General features: G+C 45.1%; 1 protein-coding gene across 4 annotated transcripts in view; it reads left to right on the forward strand.

Annotated features, from left to right (window-relative positions):
* The window catches only part of akt3a (v-akt murine thymoma viral oncogene homolog 3a), a 31,173-nt gene that overhangs the window by 4,244 nt on the left and 14,831 nt on the right, over positions 1 to 12,098 (forward strand). For all 4 annotated transcript variants that reach the window (XM_057048232.1, XM_057048231.1, XM_057048234.1 and 1 more), the window contains exon 3: positions 11,701 to 11,826. In XM_057048232.1, the coding sequence (XP_056904212.1) occupies positions 11,701 to 11,826 (126 nt within the window). The remainder of the gene's footprint in view (positions 1 to 11,700; positions 11,827 to 12,098) is intronic.

The raw sequence follows: 12,098 nt of genomic DNA on the forward strand, positions 1-12,098 counted from the left end.
GGCTTGTGGGTAATGTAGGCTAACACACATATTTAGAGTATGTCTCTATTGAGTAGGTGCTGTTTTTGCTGAAGGGGTTAGTCTTCATCAGTGTGTGCCACAGTCCTCTTCAGACAGGTTTCTTTGCATATAAATAGGAACACATCCCCCCCAGTCACGATGCAGCTCTGCCAGCCTTCATCGTTGTGTGGGAGAAATAGAAATAGAGTTTAAGGAGTGTGTGCGTGTGCGGGCTGCGTTTATTTGTATCAGGAATATGAGTGTCTGTCTGCATTATATGCTACGGTATGTCTGTGTTTGTGTGCTGACTCACTGTAATGGTCGCAATCAGCAAAGACTGGAAAAGTTTAGTCACATCATTAGATTTTATTGAAACGAGAGAGAGCAAAAAAGGTAGTAAAACTTCAGACATGCAAAAACTCAATATTATACTCGTGCTCCTATTCATTCAGAGACTAGTGAGTTGGACAGCAGTCATGGTGTCAATCATTATTCATCATTATTCCCGTAACACATAAAACAAAAAAAAAACGGTGGTAGACATACAAATTTGGCATAATATTTGTTAATTATTGCCTAAATTCTCATTAAGTTGTTGGTGCAGAATTCAGACTGCGGTATGTCCTCACATGACCAGAGCTCTCAGTACTCACTTGTTGACAACTGTGGCAATGATTTCCTTCCTCTTTCCAGTGAAGCAGTTCAGTGGTCAGGTACATCCCTTATTTGCCACAGGAAGAGAACTTTAACTGGAAGGTAACCTGTAATATTTAACATTTAGGATATATTAAATGTTCTCTTCATGGCTGCGTGGAATTTGTCCCGGTAATCTGGTTCCTCTCAGGTCCAACTAGGTTGACTGGAGGCTCTGAATTGTCTGTTGGTGTGACCAGCACTGATTAGGAGTAAGTGACAGCTAATAGAAGATGTGTGCATGGAAATGTGCAATAGTAAATCACTGAATTCCAGATGTTGGGAGATTTGAGCTGCTGGAAGGATGTTAAGTGAGTTTCCCTGGGTCCTACCATTAGCTTGCGTGTGCATTAGCAGTGTAAGCAACAGTATAGATTTTGTTCACAGGTCGACTGGTGCCGACCTGGTCTGTACTTATCATTAATTAGATTTACTAATGGTAGAAATGACCAGATATATGTCAGAGGAGGACAACTTGATCAGTGACTTCTAATGTAAATGGCTGGTGTGGCCAAACCTACTCGGCTTCACACTGAGAAGGATCCTTATTATACGTCACCATATTAAAGAGATTTAATCTGTTTTTTTTATATTAGTTGGGATAAGGGATTTGTATTTTAATGTGAAATGGAGATATGGAATTATTAACCTCTGTAATTTTTGGTAATGCTCTTGTAAGTCTCCTCAGTAAAGTCAGTTCTCACCCAGCGAGGCCACCACTGTCAGCCCTGGTTACTGACCATACAGGTCAGATGCTTTTACGCCCATCAGAGGATGAAAATAAGAAATATATACTGAATAGCTCTGGACTCTGGCTTCATATACCTCACTCCTCTTTTCTGTGTGGTTCACATTTACCATATGCTGCAGAGCTGTGTGCTGTAGCATATAGGTGAGTCTGCTGTGGAGTTCAGTGGGTGCAGGGAGAGCAGCCATCTTGGTTCAGTGAGTTCAGCGCTGGAGGCTGGCTGGCTGACTGGCTGGCTGGATCAGGTGGCAGTGCCAGATCTCTGATATCAATCACCAGCCACCACTGCCGCTGCTGCTGCCACTGTCTACTGTGATGCCCTTCTACTCTCCTCCTCCTCCATTCTCCTCTGTCCTCCCTCTGCTGTACAGCTTGTCAACACAACACTCACCTTTTATTGCGAGTCCCCCTCTGTCTCTGCCCACGTATCTCCTTTCATTTCTTTCTACCTCTTTATCCTCTGATTTTTGCAGCCATGCGCGCTCACACAGCGCAGTAGACATGCAGACAGAGTAGGCTTTGTTATGAATGGCATCCTCTTGCATATCCGGAGGAAGTGTACGCTCCAATGTGGCTTTACAAACTGTCTCCATTGTCCTGGGAATGACTCACTCCACGCTGCAGTGAATGGCAGTCAGCCAGGCAGTCAGAAAGACCGACAGCACAGTGCAAACAGACGGACTACAGAGAAGAGCTTACAGATAAACAGCACAGGAAAAACAGACAGATGCAGATATGGCCAGCATACATCAGGGGCCGATAAACTTCCCAGTTGAGACTGCCGATAGCTGGTACTTTACAAATGAGAGCGACAGACAGCAGAGTGTGACCCGTTTGATTTCAGTCAAATGAAGCGTTAAAGTAATTAAACTCTGTCCCAAAGCCACCTTAGCTTATGCTGTTCCATATATAACACACCGCCCTTAGCTGATGCCGGATGTGCTGGTCAGTTCAGTCAGATGTGATGAATAAAAAACCCCGGCTGCCATGAAAACACATATAGGCGGACATACAGATTTCGTGCAGATGAATGTTTGGTTTCCGTTTTTACCCTTTTAACCTTCAGTGACATCCGCCTCACAATCGGCAGCTTTGTAGCGTTTCCTTCACCTGTGACGGCGACTCCATTCGTGCATTCCTGGGAAAAAGGGCAGGATGAAGGGATACTCCGTGGAGTGAAGGAGTTCAAGCATCTCGGGGTTTCTAGCAAAAGGGGCAAAACGGGGTAAGAATTGAATGAAAGAAGAGGGGCAGCTTTGCAGAGGTGCAAACAGGCAGCAACACATGAGCTGCTCATGGAAAAGAATGAGGTGGTGGGAGTGAGTTTCCTCCTGAGGGTGGCTGGATTTAGCCTGAGATGGAGGCCTGAGATGGAGCTCAGACATATGAGAAAGACTCGGAGCTGAGATGCTGATCCTCCATGTCCTGAGCAGCTGGCTGGAATGGGTCAGGTGATTGGTCAGGATGTCTCTCTTACACATCTCTGAGGTGGGGTGTTGAGCATGTCCAGTCAAGAGGACACCCTGAGGCAGACCCAGAACATGCTGGAGGGATTACATTTCCCAGCTGTGGAGGTGTTCTCCCAAAGGAGCTTGAAGAGATGGCAGGTGGGGTTAAAGGCCTAGGGACTGACCACTGAAAAGCAGAAGGTCATAAATTTGCCGTGGTTTTAGTTACTTTCCCCACCTTTTAGTCTGAGAGACAGTTTCATAACCTCTAAAAAGTTTCACTTCAAAACAGGAAGCGTCTCGTATCACTCCGTGTTCCATACAATAACCAGAAAATCCATCTTTGTCATGGTTCCACCATAAAGAGATTATTGCACGTAATAGTTAGGTGACGGTAGCAGAGTGGGTCAGACGGGCTTTGATAAATAAAAATGAATGAATCATTGAACCACTGGAGAGGCCAAACTACTGGAGAAACGGCGGCAGATGAGAAGGAAGGAGAGGTTAACGGAGTCCGTTTTTATCTCTGAATAATTGAAACGCTCACCTCAAACTCTTGATCACAGCCCGATTGTTACTGGCTTGATCTGAAATATTCACCTCACTCAGGAGTATCACGTTTTATGTTGGACTCCACTTGTTGCACAACGTATTTGTTCTTAAAACATTCCAAGGTAGTTTTCTCTGTCAACTGGACTGGGTTTCTTCTCTTGAAGACGTTTCGCCTTCAAGGCTTCTTCTGAAGAAGCCTTCTGGATAGAAGGCGAAACGTCTTCAAGAGAAGAAACCCAGTCCAGTTGACAGAGAAAACTACCTTGGATACAATGACCTGGATGACTGAGAATTTACACAGACTTCTTAAAACATTCTGATTGACAACTTCACAATTCGTCCTCCTCAAACGAGCAGCAATTAACATTTGAATGTGTGCCTCTATTGTGAAATTGAGCCATTTCAGCATCGGATTGCTCATTTAGACAGGGGCTAATGTGCAGCCGTACATCTTGAGGTTGTCGGCTGCTTGGAACAGGCTTTGGGATGATTAGAAGAGGCAGGTCAGAGTGGGGGTTGGTTCGGCCAGCGGATTAGTGCCTACACCAGCGGCTCGTGTGCGTGTTGGCTGGCAGGAGAAGGGCCCCAGAGTATGACCATTTGATCTCATATTGCCTCTCCTATAAAATATTGATTCTCAGCTTTTCCTGTAGAGAAATTATAATAAGGGGAAAGCTGCAAAGGAGGCTGAAGTCTGTGGGTTCGCTCTAGGATACTTCATTGGAACCGCGGTATGACGTTAAAAAACCATGCTGGTCTTAAATTTAGACCCCTTTTCTAATCGGATTACATGTAAAATGGCAAACAGCAAATAAAAGAGGATGCAGCACTGGAAGGAGTGATGTGAGGAAGAGAATGTGAGCAGGTAGAGAGTCCTGGTGATAGCTGGAGTAAAGGTCTGGGGCCATAACACACATCTCGACTGGTGGTCAGCATACAGACAAGGTGAGCGTGCATGATAAATTAATCTTAGCTGAGTTCCAATAAAAACCTCCAGGTATGGAAGCTATTTCGGTGATCTCTAGTCAACTTATAGAGATTAGGCTGCTGATTTATTGCGGAGCTGCATGCTGATGTCGCAGTAGCCAGGTTAAAGGGACAGTCGCTCTATTTATAGCCTCCAACCTGTAATCTGTCTCTGACTGGATTAGTTAAGATACTCACTTGAGCCCATGAGCCACAAAGACGTGTGAGCCCTGCGGAAATACCTGCACTCAAATACACACATAGACTCCAACCTATAGACGGATGCCTCCTTTTTTTGGCGTGTCTCTTACGTTCACAACTTAAGTTTGTTAAGTCTGAGGGAAGGTTTCATCTTTCCCCAGCCTCCTCGTTGCCAATCTCCAGTCGTTAATGAGCTGTCCATGACAAAATTCCCAGTCTGACGTGAGTGTAGAGAAGTGGAAGGCAGTGGTAATCATGTCAGCAAAGCTTGGCTCTGTGTTCTGAGAGGGCTAAATGTCCCCCATATGGTCAACTGGCTCAGACCTGCACATCACCAGGCTCTCATTAAACTCATGCCCGATATCCCAAGGTAAAAACACACACACACACACACAGAAACACACACAGAAACACACACAGAAACAACTAAATCAAGACTTTTGACTGGAAGTTGGCAACCAAAACACAGGACAGCAAAAAAGCAGTGTGTGTGATTTTGTGTGTGTGTGTGCGCGCGCACGTGCGTGCGTGCGTGTGTGTGTGTGTGTGTGTGTGCGTGTGTTTTCTAAGCAACTTAAAGAGGTAAAGTCGTTGAGTTGCCATCTGCTTTCATGAGTTTTGTGTATCAGTGGATGGATTAAAAGGCAAAGAACACATGCGGGAGAGATGGAGGTGCTTGTTGCTGCTGAAAGGGGAGACAACAGGAGGAACAGCTGTCAGATATCAATCCACACATTTCTACACAGATGAAATATTTACATTTGGGCCTTTTGGCAGGAAGTGACTCGAGTGAAACTTCTGTGAGGGTGAAAACCAGAAAAATCGGAATATTTTAATGGTCTTTGTGCTCCATCGCCCACACCAAACACCCCCATCAGCGGGAAAACAATGGTCCATTCATGTTTTTTTTTATATATGTATAAACTGTATAGATATATAGCAAGCATGCAATAGTAAATGTTTACTTTTGTCCATGTGGATCTCTTCAGAATGATGTGGTTCAGGCCAGCTGAGGTGGACACACTGTCACAGTCTCTTGGACAAACCGGTGGTAAAACAGTCGTAGTTCATCAAAGTAGTTGACGTAAAGTAATTCATCAAGTTAGCTCCAGCCACTCCTCTTTTGAACCATCCATTCGAAGCCCAGAACCTCATCTGTCTGGACAGACCAGGTGATCTCCAGCTTGACGGAAGGTTGGTCTCAAAATGTCATTGAACAGTTGGACAGTTGCTGGAGCTCTTGGGCAGGTGTAGGAGCAGACCGAGGGGAGAGAAGAGAGCAGCAGTTAGTGAGCTGGAGAGCACTTAGTGTCAGGCCTTCAGTGCAACACATGAATGGATCTTTTAGATTCTAAAATTTAGAACAAAGCACTGCTGGCTTGGTGTGTGTGTATGTGTGTGACCGCCACACACACACACAGAGCATGTGTTTGAGTGTGGTTGTACAGGTGGGCTGGGGTACTTGACAGTAGTTGGGATGTGGCACTTGTTTTTTCTTGCTTGCTGGGCTGTTGCCTTCATTTGTGTGTGTGCGCGCGTGCGTGTGTGTGCATGTTTGTGTGTGTAGGATTTATTTAATGCAACTGTATGGGAGACACAAACAAGCTGTTGTAAAAATTATGACAATGGGTCAGAAGACCAGGGGCAACTCATTTACACACACACACACACACACACACACACACACACACACACACACACACACACACAGGTGCTTTCCAGAGGGATCTGGCTTCTGTACAAGTAAAAGCTTCAGGAAAAAGTACCTTTGAACAGGAAGAAACCTTGAGTGGGACCCTTGTGGGGAGGACCCTCCTGCTGATGGAGAGATGAGTAAAGGAGGAGTAGAAGGGGAGACAGGAGATAAAAAGGAGAGGAACATACGCATACATCATGCATGAACCGTGACAGGCACTTTCCATCTAGCAGGACAGAACTGTAAGGCTGGTGACCAGCCAGTAAACTGGTCTGAGTCATCAGTTTCTTGGTGGCGGCGTTTTTGTCTTGGCGTCTTTGGTGATGAACACCATTGAATTTTTATTTTTGATGAGAAAGGAATAAAAGAATCTGTAGGAGAAGATAAGGGAAGACAACATACCAACAGTCAGTGTGGTGCGATCAGCCTGTTTACTGGCTGTGTGGTTGCTGTAATCTCATTGGTTACACTGAATCCTGAACACAAGCAACGCAGCATGCTGGTATTGACGGGTGGTTTAACATATTTACAGGAACTTTCTCCCTATTTTCTTTTTTATTTATTCTAATTAATAATCTATTTTTGTAGCTCCTATAGAGAGTGAACAGCACTCAACAATAAGGATGCAGATTAGTCTTAAGTGCAATGAAATATTGAATTTTATGCCTATGAATCTCCTGAATAGGCAGAACTCTGACATCACCGCCCACAGTAACTCCTCTTTAATAACATATGGAGATCATTATTTATAACGTCTGGAAAGTGAATAGCATCCTGCAGCTGATTAATTCGTTAATAAAGAAGCATGTTGCCAATTATACCGGAGTTGTTTTGGCATTAAGGTACTGGGCATAATATTTCAGCAGTTGTTGTTGAGCTCAGGTGATAAATTATTTCCATTCATTGTAAATAAGTGAAAACAAATCTGTCTCAAAAAGAAACCACATCAATCTGTGCAGAGTCTGACGGCGTACACAAACACCACCATGGGCAGGGCTGATCTTAGTGTTGTGACCTCTCACCTTTACAACTTGAAATATTTGATTTTGATTTTGTTTTATCCAGAAAAGCACTCAGAAAGCACAAATCTCCGCCTAGCAGCTCATTTCCCCATATTTGACACGACTGACACCTGTAGTGTAGAATATACAGTGTATACACAGTATATATACAGTACACAGTGACATAACGTAATCGGATGCTTTATAGTCACAGCCCCTTGACTTTGATCTTTGGAAGGTCAAAGACCTTCTGGAACACTTCCCACATTTCATTAAAATCCCTTTGTTCGTTTTCAAGTTATTTTGTTCACAGATGGAAAAATAAAAAAATGAAAGAACTGTAGTTGACTTGATAGTACCAATTATGTAAAGAAGCAGATAAATCAGTTTGTGTAATGAGTTAAGACAGTCGCATTGGACTGGAGAGAGTTCGATCAATCAATCAAAACTGATTGTGTGTGTTTCTGTGCCATGCACCAGGGCGCCATCGCCATCTACTGTTGTTTTTTGGTACTGCACGAGATGTGCGCAAACCCTGATGAATGTGTGGGGAAAGTGGAATTTATGTGGGGCTCTCTGACAATTCTGTGGCACAATACCTCTCTCATGCTGTGTCGGTGGGTCATTTTTTTATGTGCCTGTGACTTACATACCAGCTGAGGGAGCAGGGTGACACCAGGCCAGTGTGTGTGTGCAGTGTTGCACATCTAGCACAGTCCACCAGGAAAATGTGGCTGTGTGCAGCTGGGTGAATGAAACCATAAATGTCCCCTGAGGGGTGGCCACATCCCCATGGGTTTTCACCCAGTCAGGCTGCTGTGCTCTCGCTGCAGAGACCTTCACATGCCTGTCTGCACCACCAGTATCAAAGCTGCCTTTTGAACTTTTACAGGTTGCACAAATGCCAAACTCAGTGTGTCGTTATGTCAGATATGCAGCTTATACTTAAAGCACACAAACTAGCACCAGCACAGTGCTAATGTGGTCATGAGACTAATTCACTTTAAGTGGATTGGCTTTGATGAGCCTGGATTCTGCTTAAGATGTCTGAGCATGCTGGACTTAGAACTGCAGGTCTGGGTCACACAAACAGCCAAATGAACACTGAAATACACGCAAAAATAACGTCTTTAATTGTGTTTTTAAGTGACCGACAGAGAAACTCCAAGAGACTGACCCAAGAGGCACGTGCAGCCTGATCCTATAGAGTTATCCAAGGTAGTTTTCTGTGTCAACTGGACTGTTTTTCTTCTTCTCTTCAAAGGAGGAGAAAAACAGTCCAGTTGACGCAGAAAACTACCTTGGATAACTATGACCTGGATGATTGAGAATCTACACAGACATCCTATAGAGTTGTTGGACTGGTGTGTGTGTGTGTGTGTGTGTGAGAGAGAGTGTGTGTGTGTGTGTGTGTGTGTGAGAGTGTGTGTTGCCGTGGCTGCGCTGTCCTTCGCCTGCTGGTGAGCTGCTGTGAATGTGCTGGAACGCAGCACAACTTCCTCCCCATCCGCCCCCCGCCCACCTACATCCAGCCCTCGGAGTGCCAGTCAGACGGCCCCGTCTCTGCGCCATCTGCATATCAGCACCAGCCTCGGCCAAAGCATTAGATTAAATCCCTGTTTGGGTTGATTAACAAATGGCTGGTGAGCTCACATGCTTGCTGACTTATTTATTTAACTGTCATCAAGGTTTTTCCCTGCTTTTCGTCGGCCCCCGTCTCTGCTGTAATGTGACAATCAGGCGAAACGGGTGAGCAATGATGCGGCGGCGTCCTGAAGGAGCGACGGGAAGCGATAAAGTTTGCGGCTTCTCATTCCTACCTGGCTGAGGTTCAGCCTCACCATTTGTACCTGTCTTCGGTTCCATCGCTCCCGGCTCGTTTCCCTCTCCCATCCTCGAGTTGTTAATCAGCCTACTAATTGAGTGACTTTTAGTCGGCGCATCGTTGTAATTGTCCAATCAGAGAGGCTGGAACCGGTGCAGCCACAGCTGATACGTCTCTGCCTCTCCATTCTAAATCCACAAGCTGGAACTAAGAAAGCGCCAAGTAGATTTGTGGAAATTTTCAAAGAAACTTCAAAAGTTTCAAACGTTTCTCAATTTGCAGAGCTCAAAAAAATGCGCACGGCAAGTAAAAGTTTGCAGCCTCTTCATTCACTAATGTTTCTATCTCAAGTAGAAGTAAGTTTTTGTGTAAATACCGAGCTTTTTACAAAGAATTTAGAAAGACACCCATTGTTAAATTAAGATATCTAATGACTAGGAACAGAGGAGAACTCTAAGGACAACCGTTCCTCCCTTTTAATGCAGAAGGTTTTAAAGAGCCTTGTCATTGTCTGGTATCAATAATATCCTCCTGGAGAGCAGAAGCTTGTGAAGTTCTGCAAATGTATTATTTACTAATTGGCCTTGAGGGAAAAAAGAAAGTTGTGCAGGAAAAAGTAAATGAAAGTGAAGTGAGGAGTCTGAGAGATGGTGTGGGAAGGAGACCGGCTGTTCTGTTTTCTCCAGCAGTCCAAACCAGAGACATGTGGCTCCCTAGACAAGCTGTCCAGAGTGGGAGAGCTCGCTGGACTCATTACAGGCCGGGCCAACACGGGATAGCTTGACAGAACACCATTGGATCATTCTGAAATTTGGAATGGTCAAAACTCAATCTTGTTAGTTTGTGTGTGTGTGTGTGTGTGCTGGTGTGCACATGCCTGTGTGTGGACAACTGTCCATCTCCTCTCTCGCCGTCTGTGCCACCCCTGGCTGCCCCCTTCCCCGCCCCTGTAGACACACACACACACACGTTTGGTGTCGGCCTGGCCAGAAGGATAACTTAAACGATTTCACTCTGGACAGCTGAGGGATGAAGCGGCCAACTACAGGCTTCTATTGGTTGGACACTTCATCTAGAAAATGACTCAGAGAAATGACTGGACTTGGACCAGCACACCCACCGCCGGTGCCAGTTTGTGGTAGTTCTACCAGTTTAACTTTCTGTTTGTCCTCATGTGCGCTGTCAGCAAACCCAACTGTTTCTCCCAACAAAATGACCCGTAAAACCCGGGGATCGACAGTGTGAGTCCTCTGAGGACTTTGCCAATCTTTGCTGCGCCCCTTTGCCTCCCCCGTCCATCCTCCCACATCACCTCCTACTACAGTCGGCAAGAATCCAATGAAGATGCTTTGTTTGCAACGACGGGAGATGGAGCGTAGAGATTTGAGAGTTGTGGAAAAAACTAAAGAGGAGAGAGAGGTGCGACGTAGCAGTCCTACTTTTATTTACCCATGTGTGTGTCTGCGTTTGTCTCTGGGCCTCCGTGGAGCTGCCTGCACACACCTCCCAAACCAGAACCAAACAGAGATACCATCAGGCCTTGCAGTCACACGGTCCCTCCGGCAGAGCAGGTGTTTTTCCTGCGACGTGTTAACGAGTGCAGCCTGCTGTCACTTCCGCTTTAAATGAATGTCACCAATGGGACACACACTCACACACACTCACTCACACTCATGGTTTCTTCTTCCCGTGTTTTAAGGAAGGTGACCAGATCCAGTACTAATTTACTGTACTGACGTGTGATTCCAGGAATATGTGTGTTATGTTTTATTGTGTTTTGAATAGCAATCTACTTATAATTTGCCACATTTATGCTCCTTTTCATGTAATCTAATATGTGCAAACGTTCCATCCTTCTCCAACTGGTAGCGTGTAAATTTTGCCACGCGTGCACTTCCCATTCTTAACTAAGTGTTATCCGCCTCTGTGGTGTCATGTAATCCTGCAGCGGGTCATCCGATAAAGCTGCGGCACCACCTCAGTGCCAGCCGGTTGGGAAATGCCGCGCCACCAGCTGCTCAGCAGATGTTGTTATTTGTCGTTATCGTCTTAGATGGGTTATTCTCCACGTGTAATCTCATCCCCTGTCATGTCGGATAGTGTCATCTCATCTTTTCTCATCCCATTTGCCTTTCACTAGTGACCAGGTTGAGCTTGAACTGTGAGTTAATACAGGTCTGTGTGTGTGTGTAAGGTCGTGACCTCGACACCTGGCTGCGTATCAGCCAGATGATGTTTCTGGCATGAGCGGTTTAGTTGTTGTGCTGTAAACATGTTTTTGTCATTTTTTTTACATGATAATCCGATTCTGGCATCTACTGTGGGAGTGATAGAGATACTGCCCGTGTGTGTGTGTTTGTGTGTGAGAGAGGGAGAGAGACAGAACAGATAAGGGTTGAGCAGAAAGGCTCTCATCTGTAGAGGGAAATTTAAAAGAGCATAAATTAAATTTTTTTTATTGCCAGTAGAGGATATTTCATCTCTCTGTTCAGTTTTCAATGGTATAATTAAAAAAACAAAACAAAACCCACATATTTATGCATCCAGTCATCTGAAATCTTCTTCTTTAGGTGAATACATAAAGAACTGGCGGCCACGATACTTCCTGTTGAAGACAGACGGCTCTTTCATCGGCTACAAAGAGAAACCTCAGGACGCAGATCTGCCCTACCCTCTAAACAACTTCTCCGTAGCAAGTATGTCACCTGACATAACACACACACACACACACACCCACACCCAACACAGATTATGCTGTTAAAATTTCAGCGGCGATGGATTTATCTTTTGTTGGCCGGTGGGGACGAGATGCCGAATGCTTGGGAGCTCTTTCCCAGTCCGTCCTCCCAGAACTCAGTCAGGGCTCTAATTAACAATTCATCAGTAACTCATCTGTCCACACCTGCTTAACGAGCGCCACAGTGTCCTTGACGTGCATAATTACCCAGCTAATGCGTTAACAACATTC

The sequence above is a fragment of the Takifugu flavidus genome, chromosome 11 (genome assembly GCF_003711565.1).
Source record: "Takifugu flavidus isolate HTHZ2018 chromosome 11, ASM371156v2, whole genome shotgun sequence".
In the NCBI taxonomy this organism is placed as follows: Eukaryota; Metazoa; Chordata; class Actinopteri; order Tetraodontiformes; family Tetraodontidae; genus Takifugu; species Takifugu flavidus.